This window comes from Dryobates pubescens, chromosome Z, assembly GCF_014839835.1.
Source record: "Dryobates pubescens isolate bDryPub1 chromosome Z, bDryPub1.pri, whole genome shotgun sequence".
Classification (NCBI taxonomy): domain Eukaryota; kingdom Metazoa; phylum Chordata; class Aves; order Piciformes; family Picidae; genus Dryobates; species Dryobates pubescens.
The window spans coordinates 65,103,497-65,117,390 of record NC_071657.1 but is presented as its reverse complement, the minus strand read 5'-3'; the positions used below and the strand labels follow the sequence as shown (position 1 = coordinate 65,117,390).

Genomic DNA, 13,894 nt, shown 5'->3' with positions numbered 1-13,894 from the left:
AAGGCACATGGAACATGGCTGATACTGAAAATATCCCAAGTGGCCTGCACTTCATATCCTATGTTAAGGTTCATTTTTCCTGATGATGCCTAATGATTCATTCATTAATTATGGCAGTAGATACATTAGCCAGATCCCATCCCCAGATTTACTTGGGGTTTTGGAAATCATCACACCTTACTCTTGGCTAAGACAGTTAAAAATATCCCCATGTAAGTAAAGCCTGCATTAGGAAAAGGCAGGCAAAACACACACTCAACCAGAAAACATCACATTTTATATATACAAAATGCATCTTCCATGGAAGGACTGATAAAGCCTTGATACAAAACTTTTAATGGTCCAGACTAAATCCCCTGCTCAATCAGTCTTTGAGACTTAACAGAGCACTCCACTTCTAACTTAATAAGCCTGTTTTCCATGTGCCTTCATGTCGTGAGAAAGATGAGTTTCTAGCTGCATGTTTGGCAAAGTACTGCCCATCTCTATCAATCAGCCTGAGTATTTTAGCTTCTACAGCACAAATTACACAGTACAGTTGTTCTAATGCTTCCAAATGTAACTGCAGCAGTCATAGTGTAGACCTTGATTGTTTTAAAAACATCTATCCAGTTGGCCTGGTTTAAACAGACTCATCAGGTAAACACTCACTTAAAAGACTGTTAAAGGATTTTTTTGACCACAAACTGCAAAATAAGTTCATTTTTTCATGAGGTGAAATGCTATTCCCACTGAATCAGTAGAAATTTTCAACTGGTTCTAATAGGGCTAGGATTTATTTTCTAAATGCTCCTGAAACACTGATTTAAAAAAAAAAAAAAAAAAAAAGATTTACAGTATATGGATACAGGAAGAGACAAAAATATATAAAGAACAGAAATCAGTCATAATAAATACATTTCAATTTGTAAAATAACTGCCAAATACAATCCTGTATCATTGAAGTTAAGATTGGTCCTCCAGTCTTAACTCTAGCAGCTCAGGTAAAATAACCTAATGATCCTGCAAAAAAAAACCATTAACATACACTGTGAACTTAAAAAAAAAAATAGAGATGCACCTTTCTGGCTGAATCATTTTGTCCTAATACTGTTAAAAATTACAGTGAAGAGCAGCATGTTTGAAAGGCTCAGGTACTTGTTTGTTTGTTTTTCCCCAGACTTTGTTTTTGCAATAGAAAGTTTCACTCCCTTTAATCCATCCTGCGCTGTAAATTACCTGCCTTTTTATTTTTTTATTTCCTAAATAAAACTTGCAAATTTATATATTTTGTAGAGAAGCTTATGAAGGAAACACCAGGCTCTCAGATAAAATGATGTGTGAAGGGTGGAATTCCCTACAGACCTTCCTTAAAACCCCACTTGAGGGAAGGGAAGCAGCACAAATGCCTGAAAAAGAACCTGCAGCCAAGCCTGCAGAAAACACTGCACACAAAAGTCCTCCTACACAGGGCCCAATTCTAGGAACAGATCCTTTAATTTTTCTTTTACTGGGCTGTCAGTTTGACATTCAGTGACATTTAGACTGAGACTTTTCACAAAGACTTACTTCTTTTGCGCTTGCACAAAAAAAGACCCTAACAAAGTCGCTGTGTTTCACCTGCGACCAAACCCTGACAGCATGGTCATACCCGTGTTTAATCACTCCCATGCAGAAACAGCTGCCACCTTGAAAATACATGATGCAACATTACAAATGGCAATATAGGCAACCTGAAAGAGCCAGCTGGATTTAAACTGGCACCATCTTTCCTGGGATTGCATCAGTCCACATCAGCGATGCATTTACTCTTCAAAACCCTAAGGTGAGTGTGATTCTCCAGCATGTTTCTTTATGCCGTTCTAAAGTACAGAACTCAGGGCAATGAGGGAGGTTTTAAATTATCATCTGTGAGTCTCCACATCTGAGCAAAACTCATATTGATTTCTCCTCTGCCTGAAAATTTGGCAGTTTGGGAGGAATTTGTTGAGATGATAACATAAACATACATTCAAAAATGTAACTCTGGGTTGGAAAGTAAGGAAAGTTTCCGTCAGATAATCTTAGGACAGTCTTAAGTAAGGCCAGACTGCTTTAACCAAATATGGAATGGATAAGATTAAAATTTATGTTAAAATTTCAGCTGAAGAAATTTTAACTCCCTGAAAGTTTCAAGTCAAAGCCCTTCATACATGAGACCATTTAATGGAAACCCTGAAAAATTTCACTGCAGCCCTATAATGTAGTAACAATACTTCCAAGAGAAAAAAAAAATAAATCTGAAGTGATGTATTAGGAATCTGTTTTCTCACAGAAATCATAGAAACAAAGAATTCCCAGGGTTGGAAGGGACCTCCAAGATCTTCCAACCCCCCTGCCATGGGCAGGGACACCTCACACTACAGCAGGTTGCTCACAGACACATCCAGCCTGGCTGCAAACACCTCCAGGCATGAGGCTTCCACCACCTCCCTGGGCAACCTGTGCCAGTCTCTCACCACCCTCCTGGGGAACAACTTCTTCCTCACAGCCAATCTGAATCTACCTATGTCTAGTTTTGCTCCATTCCCCCCCGTCCTATCACTCCCTGACACCCTCAGAAGTCCCTCCCCAGCTTTCTTGTAGCCCCCTGCAGATACTGGAAGGCCACAATTAGGTCTCCTGGGAGCCTTCTCTTCTCCAGACTGAACAACCCCAACTCTCTCAGGCTGACCCACACATTTGAAATACTGCTCCATCGCTGGCATAGCTAATTAGAGGTTGGTTTCTCCAGTGCTCTGCGTCTTTTAAATTCACAATACAAAGCAAGAAGAGAGATGCTCCTGTTACATTTGACAGCCTGTGAAATCCTTCACCAGGTAGGTTACACTACACCTGAACAACAGAAAGGTGGGGCTCCCCTCCCAGCTTCTTTCAGAAGAAGAGAGTGGAAAACAAGCTAATGGACAAAATACTCTACTGTGCAAATCAACACACACTACTCATTTCAAAGGAGATTATTTTTGACAGCTGAAGTCCTGGCTCCAGGTTTGAGGCAAGTGTTAAAAAGAGCAACCAACCAAAACAATATTTACCATTGACAATCACTGGTCTTACACTAGGTAGATTTTGTGAAGGGCAATAGTTAAAATTATATTTCATCTGAACTATTCCTTCAGTCTTATAGGTACCTTGGAATGCTTTTATCCTTAGAAGAGTACAGCTTTGAAGACTATATACTCTATTGCTGTAATGCTCTTGCTTGCTCTTTCACATTCCTAGCTACCTGCACTGAAAAAACTACCATCAACAAATGGATAAAATGCTTGAGTTTTTACTTTTTGCCTATAGTAACTAAATTTTTTTTTTTCCCCTTTCCTTTTCATTTATCCCAGTATTTTGGGCTTGGTTTTTTTTTGTGTGTGTGTGTATTGTTTGCTGTTGTTTGCTTGGTTCTGGGGTTTTTTGGGGTTTGTTTGTTTGAAGAGATTACCTAACTGAAACATTAAAAGTTGAAAGAACTGTCGCTGACTACATCCCGAACAGTTATCATCCATTCTGAGAGATAAAGGAGTTCAATTAATCCCCTCACACAAGTTGTTTGTAAGTATCTAATTCATACATACATACTATTTCATAAAGAAAAATGTTAAGGGCATGCTTACAGACATACCAAGTTAAGTGACTCTTAGAAATAAAAAGAAACCAGTCACTGCTAAAAAGCTGCTTCTGCATGCATGGGAAGGCTTGCAAAGTTGTCATGCCTTAAAGTATGCTGTTCTTATCATAAAGGTGTATATATATATGTATCTCTATCTCAAATCTATGAACACCAGAAGGAACTGATTTTATGTCAGCAAATAATCTTCCCTGAAATATTTTAAGTTTTAAGCAGGTAAGGACAAGTTTCTTACACTGCAGACAAACACAAACTCATCTAACTCTTTACCTACAGCTAAATGCACACAATGTCAGATTAGGGAGTTTTCTTACAAGTTCATATCAAAAGTTTTGTATCAAAATTATGCATGAAGGCGATCTGTAAAGAATTTATTCCAGTACTTAAAAATTCTCTCCTGCATAGTCTTTTTCAAAGAGTTACTCTGAAAATAACACACCTCTCTAACCCTTTTTTTTTGTCCTTTTTTTTTTTTTTTTAATGAAGGCATCACATACTTTAAAAAAAAAAAAAATCTGGGCCAAGAATGTTAAAACACTAGTGTTAGTATCATACTGATAAGAAAAAGCGTTTCTTGAGCTCCTGTTACAGGTTTGATCCAAACCCCCATATAAATAGACGGAAAAACTCCCATGGACTTCAGGAAGGGGGGAAAAAAGAAAACAACAACAACAAAAAAATAATCAGACTGACATAAAATACAGTGGCTGCTTCCAAATGGAAGCAAAGAAATTATGCTACATTAGGAAATGTAAAATACCAGGACTAAAGGAAACCTCTAGTGTTCTCCTTATTTAATTAAGTCTATGCAATTTCCCTTATTAGAATATTTTTTAATTTGCATTAGAGATTTTAGCAAGTTCTAGCTGATGATAGAAATTTTTGGTAGCTAAACTGAAGTTACTTCACAAAAGAAAGGCCTTAATGAAGAAGTGAGAAAAAATCCCCATGTTTAGCAATAATAGTAAGAAGTAAATAGAGATTTCTAATATATAGATTAAATTAATCCTACTTTAAGCATCACAGTTTTAAGCCTGCCTATTCAGGATAACTATCAGTATAAAAAAAAAATCCACACAATATCAAGTTACTGTATTATTTGAATGAAATTAATGCTCTGGCATTCCCCATCACAGGTAAGTAATGATCTCAGTGGCATTCAGATGTGGTTCAGAAGAAGCTCCTGATGTCTGACCAAGACTAGCAGCCTCTACCTTCAGACTACCACAGTGATTACTAATCTGGCTGCTAAAACTTCCTTTAAATTCCTGTGCCAAGGCTCAGTCCATCTAGTGGCTGCAGCTCGTCCTGGGACTGACACGACTCTCTCTATCGCAGCACGGAGGATGCGACTTGATCGCACACAGAGAAGGAAGCAGCAGCGCTTTGTGTGCACAGGCCATGCATGCACATGCAGTCGGGTGTGACTCATGTCACCTACACTCAGCCAAAAGTTATCTAAACTGCTTATCAGGGAAGTTTAGACAACAAATGGAAGGGGAAGGCACTGCCAGGAGGTGCCCTCTGTAGGCTTATCTCTTACCATTGATGCAGAGGATGGACAGAAGAGCAAAGTAGACACCTTAAACTTAGAGGAGATGACTTCCACCCAAACCAAGCATGCGTGTATGCATGTGCATATCTGTGCACACAATATACGGCAGCTGCTGCTTTAAATATGCCATGTGCAATACAGCAGTGACACTAATAAAAGCTCTGCACAGAAAGTGAACTACTAAATGGGAGGAGGGAAAAAAAAAATCTGCTGTGTATATTTGTTATACATAGATACATCTTCAAGGGAAGCTTTTGAAACCTGCCTAAAGAGAAGGAAAAAAACTAATGTGAGACAAGTTCAAGCTGCAAAACTTGGGAGTAAACAGACAGCTGAGAAAATATTATGGATCTCTAACTAGTCTGGTTCTCTAGGGTACTTCACATCTTTAAATATAAAACTTACTTCCTTATATAAATGTTCTAGCATGCGAGAAAGAGCGTTTGGATGAATACTCTGAATGCTCCTATTGTATCAAACACAGCTCTACTCATTTTGGGGTACCTAAGCAAGGATTCTAAGTTACATTTTCCCAGGTTTTGTGATGAAAGCTTAGAGTGGTTCCCCTGCACACACACCCCTCTAAAGGTGTTTGTATGTGTGTGCTGGCACATGCATGTGGGGTACACTGTGGGGTATTTAAAGAAAAGAAAAAAAAGATACCATGGTAATAGAACACAAAAGAGAAAGCCAAAACAAACATATACAAAGAGAAAAGCAAACTTTGTTCTGAGCATCATTCAAAGTAACATCAAGATAGCAGAGACTGCTTTTTTCAAGTTTATGACTGATTCAAATCACGCTCTGCAATATTCCCATTCTCAGGAAACAGAGGTGGAAAATTGTTATTAAAAGTCGCTGGAAACTCTAGCGTTGCATCAACATTCTGATAGCCCATGTAAGAATTGGACGACTGCTGTGGAAGTACTTGGCTATCAGGCATCTGCATGAAAGCCCCTGACTGTGTGGTAGGGGGGATTCTTTGGCCAACTAGTTGAATTTTAGGTTCCCTGGGCTCCAGTTGTTGCTTGCTTTCTTCATCCGTGTCAAGATGGGTTAGCTTTTCTATCCACAAGCGAAATTTCTCCTCTGTCTGCCTCTGCATCTCGGCAAAGCAGTTCATGGCCTCTTCCAGGACATTGCCTATGCAGTTCCTATCCCACACGGTGCCCCTGTCAAGCAATCCTGGAATTTCCCTGGTCGCTCCTCCAGATCCCCCAGCACGACTGAAGCCAGCTTTAAAGACATTGAGGCCATTTGATAAGACATCATTAAGTAAGAACATAACACTGTTTATTAAGGCATGTTAGCTCAGGAAAACAAACTTTTCTAGTTGTGTCCCTTGGACATGACAACAGGGGAGGACTTAGCAAATATCAACCAACAGTATCACCATCATCAACAACAGAATATTTCTGTTATTCTTTTTGGTTTGGGTTTTTGTTTTTGTTTGTCTGTTTTCTTTTGTTTAGTTGGTTGGTTTTGGTTTTCCTCTCCCACTGAGGTAATAACAGAAATTTTGGCTTCAAAATTATTTTTATTCTTGGAACTCTCAGAAAATTATGTCACAAATGCATGTAGGGTTGTTGTTTTTTTAACCTGTTGTTTTTCATTTGGTTGGTTTGGGTATTTTTTAAATAATCCAAATTAGTCCAATTCCTTGACAAAACCATTACACAGTAACATATTTAAACTGTTGAACTGTGATCCAAAGTTCTACTGTTTGATAAACTTGAAAAATGGGGTGTATTTTACCTGCACATTTGAACCTTTTGGTAATGGAGTGTGAAACACAGACAAAACTGCACACCAGCTGCGAGACGTTAAAGGCTGATACAGTGATTGCAGCATCTAACAGTAGCCAAGAGCAAAGCTCTTGGTCCAGTTTTGGGAAACACACTAAATGCCAACAAAGAGAACACACCACACAGTCACACATACACAAACATGGAAGGATATGTGAATGCTATGCTAATACATGAGCTGAAAGCAACCTCCATCAGGCTTGATGGACAGCACTACACTGTAGGGGTAAACCACACAACGTGGAGTGATCAGCCCCACACCAATTCAAAGTGTGCCCTTCACTGCAGGAGCCACCAACTACGCAGCATTCTAGTGCAATTCCAGTTAAGGCAGAAAACAGACAGGGCATAGCTGGAAGGAGATTGTTTTTTCTTCTATTAATAAAAAAGATGGTTTAAAATGACTGGCTTTGGGATTATGAGGAAAAACTTTAGCAGCAAGAGAAGGCCATTCTCATTAATTTACTCTACATATTAATAAGAAAAGGCACTGATATCCCCATTTTTAGATTCAGAGTTCACTCAGGAATCCTCTAGGAAACAACAAAACCCCAAGAAAACCTGTACCTTTTTTGAAGAATAGTAAATAACGTGTGCATGCCCTCTGAATACACAAATGTTAACTATAATAATGCTGAAAACAAGACAAGCATCACATTAAGCTACACAAAGTCATTACAACATCTGACAAACATGAACACAAAACTTGTGGGATCCTCTAGCTTAAAAAGAATAGAAAATAGGATATCCTAAGACTAAATCACTGCACAACCTAAGCAAATTTTTACTAATAAAAGCATAAGGCACTAAATCCTTATTGGGACTTCACTGTGTACCTGAAATTGCAGAATTAAACAATACTTTCTTTTTAGGAGCTATTTATGAGCTACACATCAGTCCCTCACTAAGAGCTAAACAAAGCCCAGGATTAGTCTCTTATTTTCCAGCAGTAGCAAAGCTACCTGCAGGAGGCCAAAAAACTTCTAGTAAACTCCCTTTTTAAGTCTTCTCTGTCACCTGTTTACCTGTTGAACAGGCTGGAAATTCAGCATTCAGGTCCTCTGCTCAAAAATACTTTACAGCAATTAATTTGCTTCTATCCAACTGCATTTTAATTGAAAGTAATTAAGTGAAACAGTAACTTTTTCCTAAACCATGGTTCCTCTTCTATATGCAATGTCTTTTTCCTCTCTGAAAAAGAATATTCCTCTATTCCTATATTCCCAGGGTTAAACATTCAACATGACTGCCTGTCATTTGTCTTCAGTCAGGGATTCTATCCTACGATCATGTAATAAATGGCAGTATTTCTGATTTCCAGAGGCCTACACCTTTAAGTAATGCTTAGAAAGCTTTAACTGCATTTTGAACTTTTAAAGTGAAGAGTGAGATAGCATGGTCAAAGATGACAACATGGGTTTGTAAAGTAGAATAACTACATATTACCTTGCAATACTGTTTTTAAAAAGGCATCATTCGCAGAGTATCTACAATTGACAGTAGCAGCAAATTAATGTTTCCAGTGTTTCCCTTGCAGTTCTTGCAACAAGCCTTATTCAATCTGCTCTCTGCTGGAGGCCTTCAGGTTTAAAAATCAGGCCCCAAAATGCATTTTTATTATATTAGAAATGCCAGCATTTATCTAACTGGTCACTTTGCTACCTGTAAACTTACAGCTCTACAGCCTTCGAAGTTATGTCAGATTAAAGGTAAAGACATTAGCAGTTGCAAAGCAGTCAGAATGCAATACCTGTATCTCATTTTCAAAGCAGCAAAACAGCACCCAAAATTCTAATGATTGATGCCTCCATGTTACTATGCCACACAACAATTTCAAATTAGTACCTTACTGCACATCATTCTTAGTAGATTTTGGGTTTCCATGTTCTTATATAATGGCCATCTTGAGTCACTTCATCTAAACTCGTCCTTCGCAAGGTGCTTCACGCAACATCTGTGCACAGTTCTTAGGAAGCAGTGACCTATCTGAGAGTCCCTCACACACTGTACTCCTCTCTTTGGATTTCTGTGTATTTTTACTGTTTAAGCCTAAAATACAAGCCACCCTTAATTTTCTGAGTTGGGGAAAGCACAATGGTAGTAAAATGTTAACATTTTCATATTTGAATTTTTTAAAACCCCTTCCTCCTTCCAAAGAAAATGTTTAGAGAGAAATAAATACTGACTCCCAGATTTGCACTCATGCCAATTTCATTCAGAGTTAATATGCATGGTCAAATTAGAAACTGTTTAAAGGAAAAATTTTCTACAGCAGCAGGTCTAGTAAAGCCTATTTCAGGACTCAAAGCTCATCCTCTTATGCCATGAATGCCTGCTGGTATTTACAAATGGTAAGATCCTACATGCCAACAGAGAGGCTCAATCATTATTGCAGGTGAGGGACAGTTTCTGTCAATTCAAAAGTCATTCCCCAAATTAAAATGGCACTCCCCAAACTAGGGAGACCAAGATTATGACTTCTCAGTTCAGTAAAAATATTTTCAGTGGCACCCATGAAGTTCAGGTGTAAATTAACAACATATAATGTATTCAGAATAACAACATATGTCGTGCTTTGTTCCTACTGAGCTCACAATATTTGTGTCAAAATTATCACCAGTAAGACTTCAACACTTTACTCTTCAGCATGAGGAGAAAAAACAACCCTGCCTGTATTTTAATCCACATTACCTTTGAGTTTAGCAGAGAGAACTGACTCTGTATTGCACAACCGTTCAGTTCACAACTCGAGGTCATTATCTACCTCACTGAACATTTTCCTTACCTTCCTAATTTAACCAAACCTATTTCAGAGCCAGTGACGTGGATGCTTTGAAAAAAAGAAAAGAAACCAACCTGCACTATTAAAATGAAATAGCTTTTGTTACACAACAGGAAAGATTACTGTATTCTCAAATGTGGCACTTCAATTCTCAGACCAAATACAAGCAAACTATTGTCTGTAACACTACATGTCCAAGAAGGTTAAAAGCCAAGGTATGTATAACTTCTGCACATTAAGGTCCCATTTTCACTGGAAATTTTAGAGCATCTCTGTTGGCAAAGCTGTTTTTCATACATCAACCTTTTGAAATCAGTCCCAGTAATAAGCTATGTCGAGATACTAAACAACACTACAGCTGAATTATCCAAACACATTAAGAGTAAGGACAACACAGGCTGCCTGTGAAACTTTTCTGCATCAAGGTGTGGAGACTTTTTTCAAAAGTAAAGGCCAACATCTTTTTCATGCTTGTGGCCTTGAGAGGTACACTCTAGTTTCCTGACACTCAGGTTCAAGCTGAACCTCAGATTTTGACTTGTGCAGAGGACACGTGTGGCCTGAACTTCCAGTAGTGCTTTTGACTCCCTGTATTATTTTCTAACTAAATGTTGATTCTCTAAGTTTTGGTGACACTCAGTGTAATACTAAGTACACTAAAATGGCTTCCCAGTGCAAAAAAAAAAAAAAAACCAACAAAAATATTCAGTTAAGCACTTTGCCAGTTCCAAGAAGAGGGATCACAGATGGCATATGAACCTACCACTGTGACAGAGAGCTGGGAGTCCTACTCAGACTCACAGTTCCACAGCATCTGTTACAACCACAACGTTTCATTAACCCACAAGTAGAAGAGGATTCCTTTTTGGCCAAACTTGTCCTTATCTCTACAGAATGTATTTTGCTTTGGCACTTGGAGACTGTTTCCCACAAACCACAGTCGCTTCTATTTAAAGGAAAACCGCAATGTGGCAGGTATGAATTACACCCAATTTCAAAATGACAGGCCACAAGTTCTAATCTCTTCAATGTAATTTACCATCAAGCAGCTAACTGTGATTAAAGAAGTAAAATGTCATTGCTCCTCAGGATGGTTTCTACACTCCCACATCTTGCATCACAGGTCAAGTGGGGCCTTGGTGTAATCACCACCAAGTCATCAAGTCATTGCCTTGTTTCACTGCAAGCACCTCGCAGCTAAAGATGGAGAGCTCAAATACAGAAGAGCCTAGTGACACATAAGTACCCCAGAGTGGCTTCAGGTCCCTGCAGTGGAAGTCTGAAATCTAAGCATATACAGAAATATCATGTGGTGCCTTTCTGGGTCACAAGGTACTTTTATGACATTAAAAAAACCCCAAAACTAAATAAATTATATATCTATATAACTTGGGGATTTGTTGTGTGTGTTTGGGGCTGTCTGGAGGGTGAGGAACCTGTCCCAAAACTTAATGAAACAGTCTTCTTCAGCAGGCTTTAAATGAAGCTTCAATTGCTTGGTAAAGTACAAATGTAGTAAATCTAAACAGGCACAAAACTATGAAAGGTCAAAGTCTGACTGAGTACTAAATTGGTAAAAATTATTTTAGATCTCCACTAAAAGTTTGCAACACAATAATTACAGGACTATGGCTTTCCAGACTTTCTAATAATAAACATTAGCTTCCTTTGTGCAACCTGCTTCCCAGCAAGACGTGGGAAGAATGCCAGTACTCAGGGTGACAGAATCATTCACCATAAGCAAGTTTGTTACAAGGCATTTGTCAAGTCTGATGCCAATTTTAAATCTAACAAACACTAGTTCAGCGTCTTAGTCTAAGACTAATTATTGCAGTTTTCCTTTAAATGCTCTTGCCCTACGTAAGCTGGTATTTATCTCCAAAAAAACCCAACCACCAGCACAAGAGGCAAAAAGGCATGTAACCCAGTAAAAATTGGAAAGCCAAAAGGTTTATTTTTATGTGATTTTATTTTTGATTGCCATATGAAGATTGCCATAGGATGATAGCTCTATGTTATAATATTCTGCAAGAATAACCCACACAAAATCTATCCACAGCACTTAGGCTAGTGAAATAAAGGCTCAGCAGACCAAAAAAAAAAAAAAGAAGAATTCACCTTTCTTTCCTTAATAAATTTATGAGAAGGCCACTATAGCTTGCTGGATCAAATCTTAACACAGACGTGTCAAAAAATCAGAACTACATAACTTATAGGTCCTTAAAAGACCTCAAAAATGCTGAAAAATTAGGTGTGGTTATAGCTTGGCACCCACACAAACAAACTGGCATCTATGTCCCAAAACAGGTGACCAGCTACAACCCACAAGAATTTACAATAAGGCTAAACAGGTTTGTCATGCACTGAGATGTAGAGCTGAAAGCACGGCACGAGTGCAATAATGAACGGGGCCTCACTGTAACATGAGCGAGAGGTATGCCATGTTATTTCTGACACAGCTGCTGAACTGTGGTCTTAATATCCTAAAGCAAAGCTGGCCACTTATCCTAAGAATGTATTTATTAGATTATCACCACCTAATGGGATTTGACAGCACTAATAAAAGTTCATAGAGGCTTACAAAGGAGAAGAACTTAAAACTCCAGAATTCAATGGTAGTCCTTTTTCCAATTGACCATTTCTAAGCTTTGTTGGTGTGCAAAAGTGCACTGGCACCTCAGGACAGATTTTAAATTTGCCCATGTCTTGTTAACATACTGCAGTCTTCAAATTTACACAGAGCTGCAGCTCTCCCGGTTTTTCTCAAGTGTCACTCATGTAATTTAGCATGACAGCTGAGAAACGATGTCAGATGCGTTACAGTTCAGTTTAAAAAACATCCTCTACCTGGTATCTCTGCAGTGATTGTCTTGCTGCTCCCTGAAACCTCTTCATCATCATCTGATGAGCTCGTGCTCGAGTCACAGGTCAGGTCACTGTCGCTGGTACTGCTGTCCTGCAGCAGGTTGTACTTCTTGCGAGCAGCTGCCTCCCGCTTCTGTCTTAAGAGACGGATTCTTTCTTTGTGCTTTTGGCTTCGATGGCCTTTTACCTTGGTAACTCGACCATTCTGCTTATCGCTAGACTGTCGGTTTTTCTTGGCAGCCATTGTTGAAGTATCACTTTCAGACCTGGATCGCCTGGATTTCCTCCCAACTGTAGCCCCAGAAACTGCAGAAGGGTCTCCCTCTACAGCAGCTTCAGCCTGACAGGGCTCATTCTCTTCTGTGGAAGACAAGGTGTCTGAGTCAGCCAAATGCCCACTGGATGAAGGTGAAAGCATGCAATGATTAGAAGAGTCACTCTCGTAAACTCGACCACCAGTCGGCTTATCGCTCTCTGTAGACGCTAACTGCGATTCTGAGGAGTCTCTCCTCAGTTCCATCAGTAAGCAAGGCATTGAAGAGAGCACTGCAGAGTCTGCTGCAGTGGGCATGTTATCCTTCTGATTTTGTGTCTCAAGTTCTATAGGTCCATCTTCATCAGGAGCAGTCTCTTGCTTTGCAGAAGTCTTTGGTGGAACTTCTGAATCAACAAGTTCTTCTGTTTTTCCCACTGCCTCCATCTTCATTTCAGAGCATCAAGATCCCCTGGTCTCAAAGCATGAAGCACACTACCTGAAGACTTGGTGCACTAGATGCGGACTTCAGCAACCTGCACAAGAACAAAGAGTAAGAATAATTTACCCACATAATTCAGTCCCACTTTTCACAGTATTACCTAAGTAACTCCTTGCTTTTGACCACAGACAGGTTGGTTCAGTACCATTGGTTTTCTTCCTTTTCCTTTTCCAAGTGACCTCATCCTGTTACAACACATTATTCTTCCTCTTATATACCCATGAAAGATGGTTTTAAAATTGTATTAAACATAATTCACCCCACAGGAATCAAAACACATCAGTAAATAATAAACAGACTTCCAAATTCTGACTTTATAATTAAATCAAGCCATTACAAGCAATATAACCTAACCTTCTTTACCCAGAACTTTAAACTTGAGAATTTTTGCCATTACAAACAATGCCAGGCTGAAAGTTCCCAAACTTAGTAGCCATCTACTTGGACAGACCAGAATACAGCACTGTATTCATATCACAGAATCCTAGAATTAGT

General features: G+C 38.9%; 1 protein-coding gene across 2 annotated transcripts in view; it reads right to left on the bottom strand.

Annotated features, from left to right (window-relative positions):
• The window catches only part of ARK2N (arkadia (RNF111) N-terminal like PKA signaling regulator 2N), a 32,086-nt gene extending 18,701 nt beyond the window's left edge, over nt 1-13,385 (bottom strand). Inside the window, exons 1-2 of one of the 2 annotated variants that reach the window (XM_054178535.1) lie at nt 12,627-13,379; nt 5,491-6,428 (exon numbers count right to left, since the gene is read on the bottom strand). In XM_054178535.1, the coding sequence (XP_054034510.1) occupies nt 5,974-6,428; nt 12,627-13,350 (1,179 nt within the window). In that variant the 5' untranslated portion in view covers nt 13,351-13,379 and the 3' untranslated portion in view covers nt 5,491-5,973. Of the gene's footprint in view, nt 1-5,490; nt 6,429-12,626 lie in introns of those variants that run through there. The other variant, XM_009905072.2, reaches the window with a different exon arrangement.
• Between the last annotated feature and the right edge of the window lie 509 nt (nt 13,386-13,894).